We start from the raw sequence: 14,474 nt of genomic DNA, 5'->3' as shown, positions 1-14,474 counted from the left end.
AAGTTTTGGCGGGAAGTATTCCATACCTTCTCACAACTTTTTAGGGTCCAATTTGACCCAAATCCCCTTACTGCCTTGTTTGGTATTATTGCAAATGAAGATATAACTTTAAATACTCCTAACCTACAGGTTTTAGTTTTTACCTCTCTTTTAGCAAGGAGAGCAATCTTGCTTAAATGGAAGGAGTCTCCCCTCCTACACATCTTCAATGGTTACGTGATATTATGTCTTATTTAAATTTAGAAAAGATCCGCTGATCAGTCTTAAATTTGAAACAATCTTTTTATGATATCTGGGGACTTTTCCTAAATTACTTTTCCAATTTATAAAGTTTAACAGTGCACAGACTTTTATGTATATTTTTATCTTCTCTTCTTAAGCGAATATGTTTTTTTTCTAATTATCCATTATCATCCATCAGCTTTTTTCTTTGGTAGTTGGTAGGGGGTTGACATTTTTTTTCATATAAAAAATTTCTTTTATGATGTATGACCTATCTTTAAATTTTTGATTACAGTGGTATTCCTTTATGTGATATGCTATAACTTTTTGATCAATTTTATTATAATATATGAATGTACACAATTTATGTTGAGATATATCTATGTGTTGCACTCTGTAAATCTTGTTTTTTCTTCTGAATAAAAATATTGTAAAAAGAAAAGAAAGGGAAAAAAGGAAACAATTTCAAGAATTTTTCAAAATTAAGTATTACTAAATAACATTTGGAATATACATATAATTAAAATGGAAAATGTAATTTCCTTTTCTGATATTTCATTATTTTTTAAGGCCATCTTGTTTGTGAAGCAGTAACTATGACTTAAGGTGCTGTTTTTAAAACTCACTTGGACATCATGTAAATAATATTTTCAGATTATTTTATAGTGTGTCTTATTCATTACTTTATGTCAATTCTCAGTACAGGATGATTATGATGGTGGAAGCTGTTTGGGAAATTTTGCTGGATCACTGACACAAACTTTGAATTGGGCATTAAGCTATCCATAAATGAAATTCCAGTTATTGTTGTCATCTTCACAAAATAATCTCCTGTCATTATTCCCTCAAAAATCCAGAGCAGCATCTTTTTTCTTAGGATTACTTACGTCCATTCTAGTGGTGTTGGTTCTAAGGTTAGTGTGAGAACTTCAAACACTTCCACACAAGGCAAGATGTGCCTAATGAGATGAGTAGTTTGTGAATGGTCCACACCTTCCTCTGTTTATGTTGAATTTCTCTGTGTTCTTAACATTTACCCATGAGATTCCCAGTGGCGAGTGGTCCCCAGCAGGATATTCCCAGGAGACAGTCGGGATCCTACATTTTTTTTTCAAGGAATCTTTAAGACCATCCTTGAATATCTGTACAAATTCAGAATCAAAGTACATATGAGTCACCATATACTACCCTGAGGTTTATTTTCTTGTGCGCAGTAAATACAAAGGAACACAATAGAATCGATGAAAATCTGCACTCAACAAGATAGACAAACAACCAAAGTGCAAAAAGGCAACAAACTGCAAATACAAAATTGAAAAGAAAGAAACAAAATAATAATAAAATAAGCAATGAACTATTGAGAACATGAGATAAAGAGTCTTTGAAAGAGAATTGATAGATTGTGGGAATCGTTCAGCTTTGGGGTGAGTGAACTTATCCCCCCCCCCCCCCTGGTTCAGGGGTAATGATGGTTGAGGGGTGGTGATTGTTCCTGAACCTGGTGGTGTGTGTCTTGAGGTTTCTGTACCTCCTTCCTGATGGCAACAGCAAAAGAGAACATGGCTTGGATGGTGGACATCCTTGATGGTGGATAGATAGATAGATAGATACTTTATTCATCCCCATGGGGAAATTCAACTTTTTTCCAATGTCCCATACACTTGTTGTAGCAAAACTAATTACATACAATACTTAACTCAGTAAAAAATCTGAAATGCATCTAAATCACTATCTCAAAAAGCATTAATGCTGCTTTCCTGCGACAGCATGCATTGTAGATGTGCTCAGTGGTGGGGAGGGCTTCATGTGTGGTGGCTTGGGCTGTATCCACTATTCTTTGTACTTTTTTAAATAGAGCACCTTCTACAAGAGGATCTCAGTATTGATGCAAAATAGTTTGTAAAGCAAATTAAGACAGTAAGGGTTGTCAGACTCAACATAAAGGGGTACACTTTATCCTCTGGTATCCGATGTCTCCAAAAGCTTGTGTCTCCTATATTTTAGGTAATTTATTTTGTCATTGGAATGAAATGGCTTTGATTCTGGGATCCACGGTGAACTTGATCCTAATTTAGGACAATTTTGTGAATCTCTGTATAAATGCTGCATAATTGTAGGTGTTAGTTTTCAGATGTGGGCAAAGTCAAGCCTATATACGATGTAATTCCCCCTATTTTTAAAAACATTGTATGTAGTTTTCTTTATTTTGTCCTCAAACAACTCCATGTAAGAAAAGATTTTAGTTATTCATCTACTTGCTGTTTATTCCTTTGTGTAAAACTGCTGTTGTGATTGGCAATGTAATGTGTATAACGATTTTAAAGTACTTCAGGTAACTTGAGAATATGATATGGTGCCATATGATTTCATTTCCATTCTTTCCTGGTCATTCAATTTATGTACTAGTACCACGTTCTTTGAAGGCAATCAATCCTGTCATTTTGCAACTTCTGTGTGTTTTTTTAAAGTTTTAACCAATATATCTGGTCCTGCAGGTGTTCAGACTGGTTTCTTACCATTTTGAATGTTGCAATTGGGCTTTCCCTGTATGTGGTATCAGCCTGTATATCTTTAAATTCTACAGTCTTCTAATTCTACGGAAGTAACAGTGTGGAATTAAGTGAAAATAATATAGCACCCTCCAACCAGGAGGGGATAAGCTTCCAGATAAATACCCAAACGTTACTGATAAATTGAGCCATTAGCTCAGCAAAAGTGGCATCTTGCTACCTGTCTTCTCATTGAATTGCATTGAACAGCACTGCATTGGCATAATACATTAATACAAACTAAACTCACCACAGAAGTTTAAATTTTCTCCCTTTCAATCTAATTACATGTAATTTTTAGCTGCTATTTATTTGTCTCCTTTGCATTAAAAATGAACTGTTGCATATAAAGTTTAATTCTCTCAGGTTTTAGTAGTTATTAGAGATTCAAATACATTTATAACAATTTCTGAATGGTTATTTTTGTTTGCTTAATCTTTTCTCTTCCCCCTCACAATCAAGTCTTTCTTTCCTTCGCCTTTATTTTTCTTTTAACTTGATTTAGCATTGAATTTAGCCATTGTCATTTCTGCAATATTTCCTGTTAACTTTACAAACCATCAGTCTGATTGGTTAAGGAGAAGCTCGCCTTCTTTGTCTCACCACAATACTAAAGCTGATATTTTCAGCAGCACTTCCTTCAAATCAATTGAAAGCCTAAACCTGCAGTGGTGTGTACAAGTAATGACAGCCTCTTTTAGAATGCTCAAATTGTGGTTCATTACATAACTACATTACTGCACTGATAGAGTTTTATTTGACTGCATAGGGAAGATGATTGATTTAGGGCTTTCTTTGCGAATTGAAATTAATACGATAGTCCATTTATAAATGAACAAGCATTCCCTTTCTTTTGTTCTGTGTTGAGTCTCAAGTTTATGTTCTTCTCATCTGAATAATTTGAATCCATGTCCTTTCATCGACTAAAATGTTATAAGAAACTGCTTCATGTTTTTAGTATAATAACTTATATTTTGCCTATTATATCCTGTTTCAGGAGAGTTCCGCCAACAGTTTGCACCCCAACTATTCGATTGCTTGCAAGCCAGTCAGGGGCGGTGAGTATTTCAATCTTAAGAAAGGTTGAGGGTTCCCAGGTGAAATAGATAAACGTTATGAAGAGCATAGAACATTACAGCACAGTACTGGCCCTTTGGCTCAAGACGTGCCGACTTTTAACCTACTCTAAGATCATTCTAACCCTTCCTTCCTACGTAGCCTTTCATTTTATTTATATCATCCATATCTAAGAGTTTCTTAAATGTTTCTAAGTATCTGCCTCTATTACCACCTCTGGCAGCGCATGCCATACACCCACTACTCATTATGTAAAAAAAACTTAGCTCTTACATCCCCACCTATACTTCCTCCAATCACATTAAAATAATGCCCTTTCATATTAACTATTTCCACCCTGGGAAAAAAGCACTGGCTGCCCATTCCATCTTTGCCTCTTATCATCTTTACACCTCTGTCAAGTCACTTCTCATCCTCTGTTTCTGAAACGTTAGGTTTATCACTTTTAGTGAAACAGGTTACAGGAAGCTTTGTGCTAAAATGGAAAATAATGAGCAAGCAGTACATTGATGATGTAGTTTGAGTGTCGGTGGTGCAACAGAGCAATGGAGTAATGGATAAGATCAGCACAAGTTGTGGGACTTGAAGCAGGGTTGTCTGGGAAACGTACACAAATGAAAAATTGCATTTATGGTATGTCATATTACTGTTTGATCAAACAATCTAGGAGGTTTCAAGAAGGATATTCAGGGTAAAATTGTTCTCACAAATTCCATGGCACATTGATTTATGAGTTCTTCTCTTTTTAGAGAAGTGACTTGAAGTAAAATAAGACCAAAAAAATGGGATGTTCACATCAGACACCAAGAACTTAATACTGCATAGCCTAAAAGAGTATGTACCTGTAATGAGTGGAGTGAATTAAAAAAGAGATTACAGAAAGCATGAATGTGTAAGTGGTAATAAGATAATTTTAAAAAGTTTAGGGCTGACGAGAAACCGAAGATGTAACCATGGTAAAAGTGTAGGATGTGCTTGAGGTTGTTCATAAACAGTTTCCTCACATCTTTACAAAGAAGGGTGATTCGTGCTGATGTTGCAGTTAAGGAGAAAATGTGTGATATATTGGATAGGGTAAAGAGGAAAGAAAATAAATTATTTTGGGACATAGGACCTTTGAGAGGCGATAGGTTCTCAGTATCAAAAATAACATATTCCAGGTTATCAAGGAAAGTAAGTGAGTAGATTTCAGAGGTCCTGATCAGCAATTTTATAAACCTCATTTGTTACAGGAATGGTGTCAAAGGATTGGAGGGCACCTAATATTTCACTGTTTTAAAATTGGTCGTGGGCAAATCATTGGATCTAATCTTGAGGGAAGTTGTAAACTTTTATTGCAAGAAACAACATTTCGTCAAAGACAGTTAGCATTGGTTTGTTAAGGTAATGACTGTGTCTAATTAATTTGTTTAAATTTTCTAAAGGATGTGATGAGGCTCAAAAGGGAAATGTGGTTGATATATTCTGTGTTGTTTTCGTAAAGGTTGATTTATACGTGTGCGTACGGGCTACGCCGCAGCCTACGCCGTAGCCCTGATTTTCACTTCTGCGTAGGCTCTACGCTGTAGCAAGCATGCGTTGGTGTGCGCCAAAACGCTAGTTGGCGGTGTGGTTTCTGTGCCACTGTGTTGAGTTTCTTCTTGAGAGACACGGACAAGGAAATGCCTTTCAAACATTTCGCATGTCGGCAGGTAGATTTGACGATTTGGTTCATCTATTTCGCATCGGTGTACAGACACGGCAGAGAAGAGGTAACTGGAAATGCGATGCTACCAGGCGGACCAATCACAGTTGTTGCATTCTGCGTCACCACAACTCGTGAGTTAATTTTTTGGGGAGGTGCACGTCACCCTACAACGTAGGGTACGCTGTACCTACGGCGTAGATGCGACGTACAAGCAGCCTTAAGACTTTTGACAAGACCCCAGTGGCAGGCTGGTCAAAAAAAAAGAGTAAAAATGTTTGGGATCTGAGGAATAGTGGCAAACTGGATCCAGAATTAGTTGTTTGGTAATAAGTTATGTAATAAGAGTAATGTCTGAAGGGTTTTTAGGTGACTGGAGGGCTGTGATGAACATTTATTTTTCATTTTAACTTGACAGAGGAATGGTATTAGAATATTGGAGAATTAATTTTGCACTGTGCTTTAAAAAGACTAATTAACTTCAGTATTAGAAAACTCTGGTATGAATTCTGAGGGAAGTTGTAAACATTTTTAAGACCCTGTGAAAGGTTTCGCTGTTAATGTAATGGTCTTTCTGTAGAAGCACTGCTAACGTAATGGTCTTTCTGTGGTGGCAGTGTTTGGGTTATGGTTAGAGATAACGGGGGCTTTGGAATGTGCGCTGGCCAATGAAGGGAGTGTTTTTTTCCTGTTGTGTGCCTGAGACCGAGGTGATCTGGGTCTTTTGTTCAGCAGAAGATGAAGAGAGAAGACGCCAGAAAGGAGAGGCTGTAGACACCAGAAAGGAGTGGACTTGGGGTGGGGCCGGGAGTTGACGAAGCCCGGGGGAAATTGATGAAGGACCAGCGAAGGGGAAACCGTGAGCTCCAACTTGGGCACATTCGACTATTTCATTAAAATGGGCCCTTTTCTTTTTGTTTTACTTTACTAACCCTTTAGGGAAACTAAGAATTATAAAGCTAAATCGTTTAATTGCATATGATGTATAGTCTGTTACTTTGTGGTACTGATCCACCCAAACAGGTGGGGCCAGAAGTTGTCCTCCCTAGACTTGCGCAGCTGACAGAACCAGAGGGTTACAACTGTGGGGGTATCGTTTGGGATTGATTTTGTTGGATGCTGTGTGATTGCCCAGTGGGTTGTGTGCTTAACTCTGGTCTGTGCTGAACTATTGTCCCGTAAAGCAAATTCAATACGTGGGTATGGATGCTGCCAGGGTCGAGCAGTGGTGTGCATCCACGGGGTTACCAGTAACTAATGCGTGTGTGTTGAGTGGGGTAGATATTCATACTCCAGATGAATTATTAATTTGACTTTTAAGTACTGTTAAAGCTGTAGGCAAAGTGTGGGGCGGAGATTTGTTAAAATGGCAGGCACAGACTTTGTTTTAGTTTCGACTAGCGCTAACGTAACGGCAGTGGAACTGCCTGGTACTATTGGGGCCCCAGGAGGTGGGGGGGCCGTGGACTGTCTGTACTTTCCGGGAGGAGGGGAGTGTAGGTGAGCAGGCCGAATCGCAAGTCGAGTCTCCCATAGTTGGGGATGGAGACATCAAAGACAGGGTTCTCTCATTTCTGCGTAGCGAGGAGGAGGAGTGGTCTGATTTGGAATGTCTAATGAGTCCCGGCCCCCAGTGAAGAGTGAGAATTCTGAGTTAGTATCCGCCCTTGCCTCTCTGGCGAATAAATGGAAAAATGCCCAGGTTCGAAGTCCCAGCTATGGAAGGAAGCTCACCCCTGAGGGGGAAGAGGAGTATGAGACTTGGGCGGAGCAGACCTCTCAGTTGTTAGATGAGTGGCAGTGCACTGATGATGTAAAGTGACAGCGATTGGTTGAAAGTTTGAGTGTGAGGGCTGCTGACGTAGTGAGAGCTGTAAAGGCACGGAACCCACTTGCCACTTCTGCGGCCTACATGCGAGCACTAGAGAAGGGGTTTGGTGCAAAGGGAAGCCCAACGGAGCTCATGACGGGGTTTCATAACACGTGTCAGGAGAAGGGGGAGAGGCTTTCTGCATACATCTTTCGGCTGGAGAGGCAGCTAAATTGCTTGTGGCGCAGAGGGGCTGAGGTGGATCAGTTAAGTGTGGACCAAATAGCGAAAGGTGCCCAGTCCCAGAACCTGATCACTTGGAGTCTCTGACTGTCTGGTAAGATTCCCTCGCCCCCCCCCCCCCCCCCCCCGTTTGTTGAGCTGATCAGAGAAGTACGAGAGGAGGAGAATGCGTCGGAGGCACGGGAGGCCTCTTTCAGCAGGATACAGCCCTCAGTAGTGGTCCCCTGCGTTGAAGTGACCGTGGATAGCCTGCCCCGTGAAGTGGTAAGGGAGATTGTGGCAGAGTTGAGAACTGAGATGTCCCGGTTGTTATCAGCAGGTGTGACCCCCCCTCATAGGATGGAGCTGCTAGGGAGGCGGATCCTCTAAGGGGACAAACACTGCAGAGAGCTGCTAGCAGCCAGTGTCACATGAGAAGGGGAGAGGCCGGTATTGTCTGTTATAACTGTGATGAAGAGGGACACTTCAGGCGGGAGTGTGAACGACAGGAAACCCCTTGGAGAGTGAGCCCCTGGATATCTCAGCAGAGAGAGCCATTGGGGAAACTTAAAGAGACCAGTGAGGGGATGGCCTGGCGTATTGAGGGGAACACATTCCCAGCAGTATACCAAGGACCACCCTAAAGAAAAACAAAATATTCCTGAAGGCTTAGTAGGGCCAAGCTCCAGTGTACCGCTACAGATAGAGGGTATTTATGCTAGAGCCATATGTGACACAGGGTCACTTTGTTGCAGGTCACTTTGCTGTACCATGCATCTTACAACCGGTATTTGACGCAGTTACCATTGACACCATTCAGTGCTCTGGAGATCTAGGGTCTTAGTGCGGGTGATTATCCGAATGATGTTTATTTTTCAGTGAAGCTGGAGTTTTCGGAGGCCAATGTGGAAGTGGCTGAGGCCCTTAATACATTAACACTAGTTTGCCCAGACTCCATTGAAAAGGGCACTGTTTCAATTCTTGTGGGGGCCAACACCTCTATTGTGAGGAGGCTCTTGGGGGCCTGCAAGGAGAAAGGTGGAGAGAGCTTCCTGAGAACGTTATCCACTCACCCGGTGTTTCAAGCTGCTTTTAAGGAAGTGCACGGCTGCATTGGGCCGGATAACGAGTTTAGACGAGGGACTGTGTGGTTCACCCAGTTCAAGCAAGTCGTGTTATGGCCCAGGGAAGTAGCGAGAGTGATGGGAAACCCCAAATTTCCCGGAATGCCTGAGGGCGAGGCCCTCTTGGTGGATGCTCCAGAAGACTGCGAAGAGGAGTTGGGAGTGTCTGCTGGTGAGGCCTGATCTGCTCATGCCCTCAGTTGTACAGGCGAACAGGATGGCAGTGATTGTCAGGAACACTACAAAGAGGGAGGTGACCTTCAAGCAGGGGATGCTTCTGGCATATCTGTTCCTGGAGACGATAATGTCTCGTGTCCCTGTGAGACAAGCCGGGGAGAAACTATTGGAAAAAGGGGGAAAGTTGACCACTGAGTCATTCAACTTCGGGGACTCCCCGGTTCCTGCGGGTTGGTAGAGGAGGCTGGTAGAGAAGATGTAGAAACTGAAAAGTGTCTTTTCCACTGACGAGCTTGATGTGGGTTGTTCCAAGAGCACTCGTCACACTATGCGGGTGACAGAGGACACCCTGTTCCAAGAGAGGTCGCAGCGATTGGCCCCTGCAGAGGTAGAATGCTTACGGCTGCATTTGTGTAAGTTGAAAGAAACCTCTATGCGTTGCAGTGGCCAGGAAGAAGAATGGGAAGGTACAGATGTGTGTGGACTATAGGACTCTGAACAGGCGTACCGTCCCTGACCAGCGTACAGTCCCAAGGATTGAAGGTGCGCCGGCCTGTCTGAGTGGTACGAAGTGGTTCAGTGTGCTGGACTTGAGGAGTGGATATTGCCAGGTCCCAATGAGTGAGGCTGACAAAGAAAAGATGGCATTTATATGTTCTAGTTCATATATTCTTCTAGTTCAAAAGGATGCCCCAGGGCATATCAGAAGCCCCTGCAACCTTCCAGCATGTCAGGGAGAAACCAATGGGGATTATTAACATACTAGAGGTATTGGTGTATCTGGATTACCTCATAGTGTTTGGGTCCATCTTGGAGGAACATGAAGTGAGACTACTGAAGGTGCTGGGCTGCCTGAAAGCTGAAGAGTTAAAACTTTCCCTGGACAAGTGCCAGTTCTGCAATTTGTCTGTCAGTTATGTTGGGCACATAGTCTCACAGATGGAGTAGATACAATCCGTCTAAGATAGAGGCAGTGACCACATGGCCAAGGCCCCAGACTGTGAACACTTTGCACTTGTTCCTTGGGTTCTGTGGTTACTATCGGAGGATTGTGAAGGGCTACATGAAAGTGAATCACCCTTTAAATCATTTCCTGTGCAGTTACCCTCACTTGGGGAAGAAAGGAAGGAGGACAAAAGGAGAGGAGGTTAAAGAGTATCTTAGCCCGTCGAAGCCCTTTGGACCCAGGTGGGATGGAAAATGTGAGGAGGCCTTTCAGTCACTGAAGGAGCTGCTGACCCAGGCTCCTGTGCTGGCTTTTGCAGACTCCCAATTGCCGTATGTACTGCACACAGATGCCAGCGGAGAGGGCTTAGGGAGCTTTCTGTATCAGGATCAGGGCACTGGGATGAAACCTGTTGCATTTGTCAGCTGGAGTCTGTCACTCCCTGAGAAAAACTATCCCTCACACAAGTTGGAGTTCCTGGCATTGAAATGGGCTGTGGTGGATAAGCTGAGTGACTACCTCTATCGTGCCAAGTTAGAGGTGAGGACGAACAACAATCCCCTAACTTATATCCTGACTGCGGAGAAATTGGATGCCACAGGCCATCGGTGGTTGGTGGCGTTGTCTGACTATGATTTCAGCCTGAAGTACTGAGCGGGATGTAGGAGCATTGATGCTGATGCTTTGTCCCGATGAGCACATGAAGGCTGGACAGGGACGAGGAACAGGAGAACATTCCTCCCCAGGAGTAAAAGCCATGTGCCAGTTTGCCATCATGGTGAAGGCAGACGGAAAGCAGGGGCAGGATTGAGCGGTGGATCAATTGGGAGCTTATGGAGACGCCATTCCACAAGTTTACTGTAACCTGACTGCTCCGAAGACAAATCAGTTGCCGGAATTGAGTCCCGGGGAAGTGGTATTGGAGTATAAAAGTTGCATTATTTGCTGTGTAACCAAAACTATGCAGTCAGTTTTGAAACTTGCTATTTGCTTTGCATGTACCCAATTTAGTAGGAGAATGAAATCCTAAGAATGTAGAAGACAATGGTGTGTTAATGAGAGGTAGCTAAGAGATGTAGATTAGAACATGATTAAGTCAATTGGTAGAAACAATGGTGGCAAGATGTACGTGTAGTACGTGTAATATGCAACTATAAACCGATTACATATGCTAATGCAACTGGACCAGGAGATTGCTATAAAAAAATGCTGTGTCCGAGGATCGGTGGGCAATCAGCGACTAGCTCAATGACTGTCTCAGCTTTGATTTGCAAATTAAAGTTTAACCCTTCTTGAAGAATCTTCTGCGTCTTTTGGTCATTTGTGGGGCACGAGAAACCACGACAAAATTGGCGACCGCGGCAGGACCGGAAAGAGACCCGCGGAAAGAAAACGGCAGATTGGGGACGCTTCCCAGTCCTCTAGGGACCCCCACAAGGCTAACAGAATTAAGGGTGCACCCAAACAAAAGGTAAGCGCTTTTTGCGACAATTTGGACTAAGAATTCTGTTGGTTTTGGGGAGGTCTTGGAGTCTCAGAAGTGTGGAACCACTGCCAAAGGGTCTCTCCGGTCCAAAGAATCTGGCAGAATTGGGGGTTAACAGAGGAGACTCAGAGGATTGATCAAGAACACTGCAGTGAGGGTAAGTACAAATAAGTTAATAAGATGTTAAGAAAAAGTCCACGTGGTGTTGGTAAATCCCTGTGGGTACCGCTTCGTATGAAACGAAAGGCTGAACGGGCAGGGAAAGGAAAATAGACTAGGCATGGAATTAGAGTAAGTTTAGTTAAGAAAAAGTCCACGTGGTGTTAGACTAGGAAGAAAAAGTCCACTTGGTGTTAGACTAGGACTAGGCATAGAATTAGAGTAAATAATATTATCCAGTAAACAAACTGTGAATCTCTGAAATACCTTAAAAAGAGAGAATAACATGACAGGTAAAGGAACGGCAGTAGAGATTCTGAGCAAAAAATTCCCGTTAATTAAAAATGAGATCACAAAAACTTCAGAAAAATGGGAAAAAAGAACCAAAAACCTGGTCACAAAGTGGCCAAGAGAAGGAACGTTTGATGTAAGTTTGTGCGAAGAAATGGAGGGACTAATTAAAAATTACAAACCAAAAGATAAATCTAAGAAAAGAGGGCAAAAAAGAGAATGAGAAATGGAAGTGCTAAAACTCTTCAGAACGGAGGGGGAAAGGCTGAGGAGGACAGGTAGAATATTGATTACAAGCGAGGAAGACACTAAGGTGCTGGAGAAACAGCCTGTTAGAGAGAGAGGAGGGTACGGTGAGAAGCTGGCTTCGGCTCCGTACCCGGATGCGAAAGAAACAGAAAAGCCCCCTCCCTATAATGAGGAAGGAACCCCTAAGCAGTGCCCCCTGCTGATGGGAACAGTAAACATGCAGGGAGAAGTACAGGTTTGGGATAATGAGGAGGAAAAAAAAACAATACGAGAAGGAAAAAGCGGCAATATGAAAGGAGATACAGGCAGAAAGGATAAAGGTGGAACAGGCACAGAGAGAAATGGAAGAAGGGATTGAACGGATGAAATACTTGAGAGAGGAAAAGGAGTATGAGGAGTATCGGTTATACTATAGAAATAAACAGACTAGAAAAGAAAGTGGCTCATCAGGACAGGAAGAAAGAGAAGGTGACTCATTGGAAGAGCAAGAGTTAAGTGGAAAGAGAGAGGATGCGAGAATTTGTGGGGAAGAGGTAGGAGGCATAAGCCTAGAAGGGCAGAAGGAGGCGGTAGGGGAACGACTTGCAGAAGTAGAGAGAGAGCTAGATAAGTTACTGAGAGGGGATTGCCAGGAGAGATGCGAAAAATACTCTAGGGGCCAACCAAGTATTGAATCAAGACAAAAAGAAAGGACTCCACAGGGAGACCAAGGGAAGACCCACATTTGTGTGGGAGGCAGTAAAGACATACCCTGAGACAGATGGGGAGTCAGGTGAGGAGAAGAGCCAGGGCAGGTGGGAAGAAGGAGGAAGAATGATGCCGTTGTTAGTTAAAGGATCAGGACAAGTGCAGTATATCCCTTGGGGATCCCAGGACCTAGAAGGGCTGAAAAACACTCTGCCCAATCTACATGAAGGAGCAAGGAAATGGATTAGAGCCTTTGAAGAAGAAACAGTGGGACGATTATTGGCTATGGGAGATTTGAAGGCACTGTTGATAAGGTTGATGGGAACCTCCAAATTTAACGAACTAATGGAAATGGCTGGCATAGTAAACTCGAACGACCCAAGAACTGATGGAGATGGTTTTGACAGAGTGAGGCAGAGGGTATGGCAGGCCCTCAGAAAGCTTTATCCACCCAAAGTGGACCCCAAAGCCTTAAAAGGGGATCCACTGGGAGACACTGAAAACCCAGCAGCCTACGTAGAAAACCAGTTGAAAAGGTGGAGACTGGAGACTGAGCAAGAGGTGGAGAATAGCTTATTTATGACCTCACTGTTCCGACATAGCATTTTGGATGCAGTGCCTCCACAAGTAAAATCCAAACTGGAGGAAGTGGTTGGGCTGACGTCAATGACCCCACAAGAATTTAGAGACCACATAGTCCATGCGGTTGAGAAATACCGGAAAGACAAACGAAGGTTGGCTGAGCAGCAGGAAGAGGTGCAAAGAAAGTTAATACAAATGCAGCTCGAAGAACTCAAAAAGAAGGAAAAAGAGAAAAACAAAAAGATGCTGCTAGCAACCACCGGTTCGAGTACAGCCATCGAACTGGACAAAGCACTGCTATATGGAGGGACCGATCATACTGTAAGACAAGGGCTGGAAAACCCCATGCCAATAATTGTCTTTGAAGGAGCATTCCCACAAATGCCCTATCAGGAACAGACTAAATTCAAACAGCCCAGACAGGACTGGAAGTCCCAAGGAGGGGGACAGAGGAGCTATGGGCAAAGGGGACCAGTGAGGAAACAGGGGGAAAGAGAGGTAGAGAGATTGTGCTGGGGATGTAATCAGCCAGGTCACATGAGAAGAGATTGTCTGTTTACACCATGGCCTGTCACACACCAGCAGGAACCGATAAGAAGGGAACCAAAGTTTAGCCAAGGACCAGCCCCCACAGGCCCAAGCGGGCCTGTGAACCCCTATGCGAGGTATTAGGGGTGCCCCGAGAACTTGAGTGGGAAGGGACATTACCCAGTGATAACAAGGGAGGCAGACGAGGAACCCATTGTTCAGGATATGTTAGAAGGGCAACTGACACCAATGATGATAGATACTGGAGCCACGTACACTTGTGTACAGCCACAGTATGCCCTTCACCTTCCCATGTCAGGAAAGTTTATTAAGACGGTAGGGTTCTCGGGGAAAACACAGTTGACACAGTGCACGGCTCCAGTGCAGTTGAGAATGGGAAATAAAGGAATTGTTTTGCCAGTGCTAGTATTTAAAGGAACTCCGATTAATTTGTTAGGCAGAGATGCCTTATTGAAACTGGAATTAAAATTAGAATGCACCAGAAATGGGCTGAGTGTGGAAAGAGCAGGGGCTCAATTGATAGTACGAGAAGACAAGAAGTCTAATGTCTTTTGGATAGGAGACATCGCAGATCAGATTCAGGAAACCTGGGAAAAATGGAAAAAGGGTGTGCAGGCTATATTACCCAGGGCTGTAATGCCCAAATCTGAGCTACATTGT

General features: G+C 43.1%; 1 protein-coding gene across 3 annotated transcripts in view; it reads left to right on the top strand.

Moving 5' to 3' along the window:
- Positions 1-14,474, top strand: part of LOC140725647 (D-beta-hydroxybutyrate dehydrogenase, mitochondrial-like) — a 37,062-nt gene that overhangs the window by 3,677 nt on the left and 18,911 nt on the right. For 2 of the 3 annotated variants that reach the window (XM_073041392.1, XM_073041391.1), the window contains exon 2: positions 3,769-3,829. In XM_073041392.1, the coding sequence (XP_072897493.1) occupies positions 3,769-3,829 (61 nt within the window). Of the gene's footprint in view, positions 1-3,768; positions 3,830-5,494; positions 5,600-14,474 lie in introns of those variants that run through there. The other variant, XM_073041393.1, reaches the window with a different exon arrangement.

Source organism: Hemitrygon akajei, chromosome 3, assembly GCF_048418815.1.
Source record: "Hemitrygon akajei chromosome 3, sHemAka1.3, whole genome shotgun sequence".
Lineage (NCBI taxonomy): Eukaryota > Metazoa > Chordata > Chondrichthyes > Myliobatiformes > Dasyatidae > Hemitrygon > Hemitrygon akajei.
The sequence above is the reverse complement of the archived record's forward strand: the minus strand, read 5'-3'. Positions and strand labels throughout refer to the sequence as shown.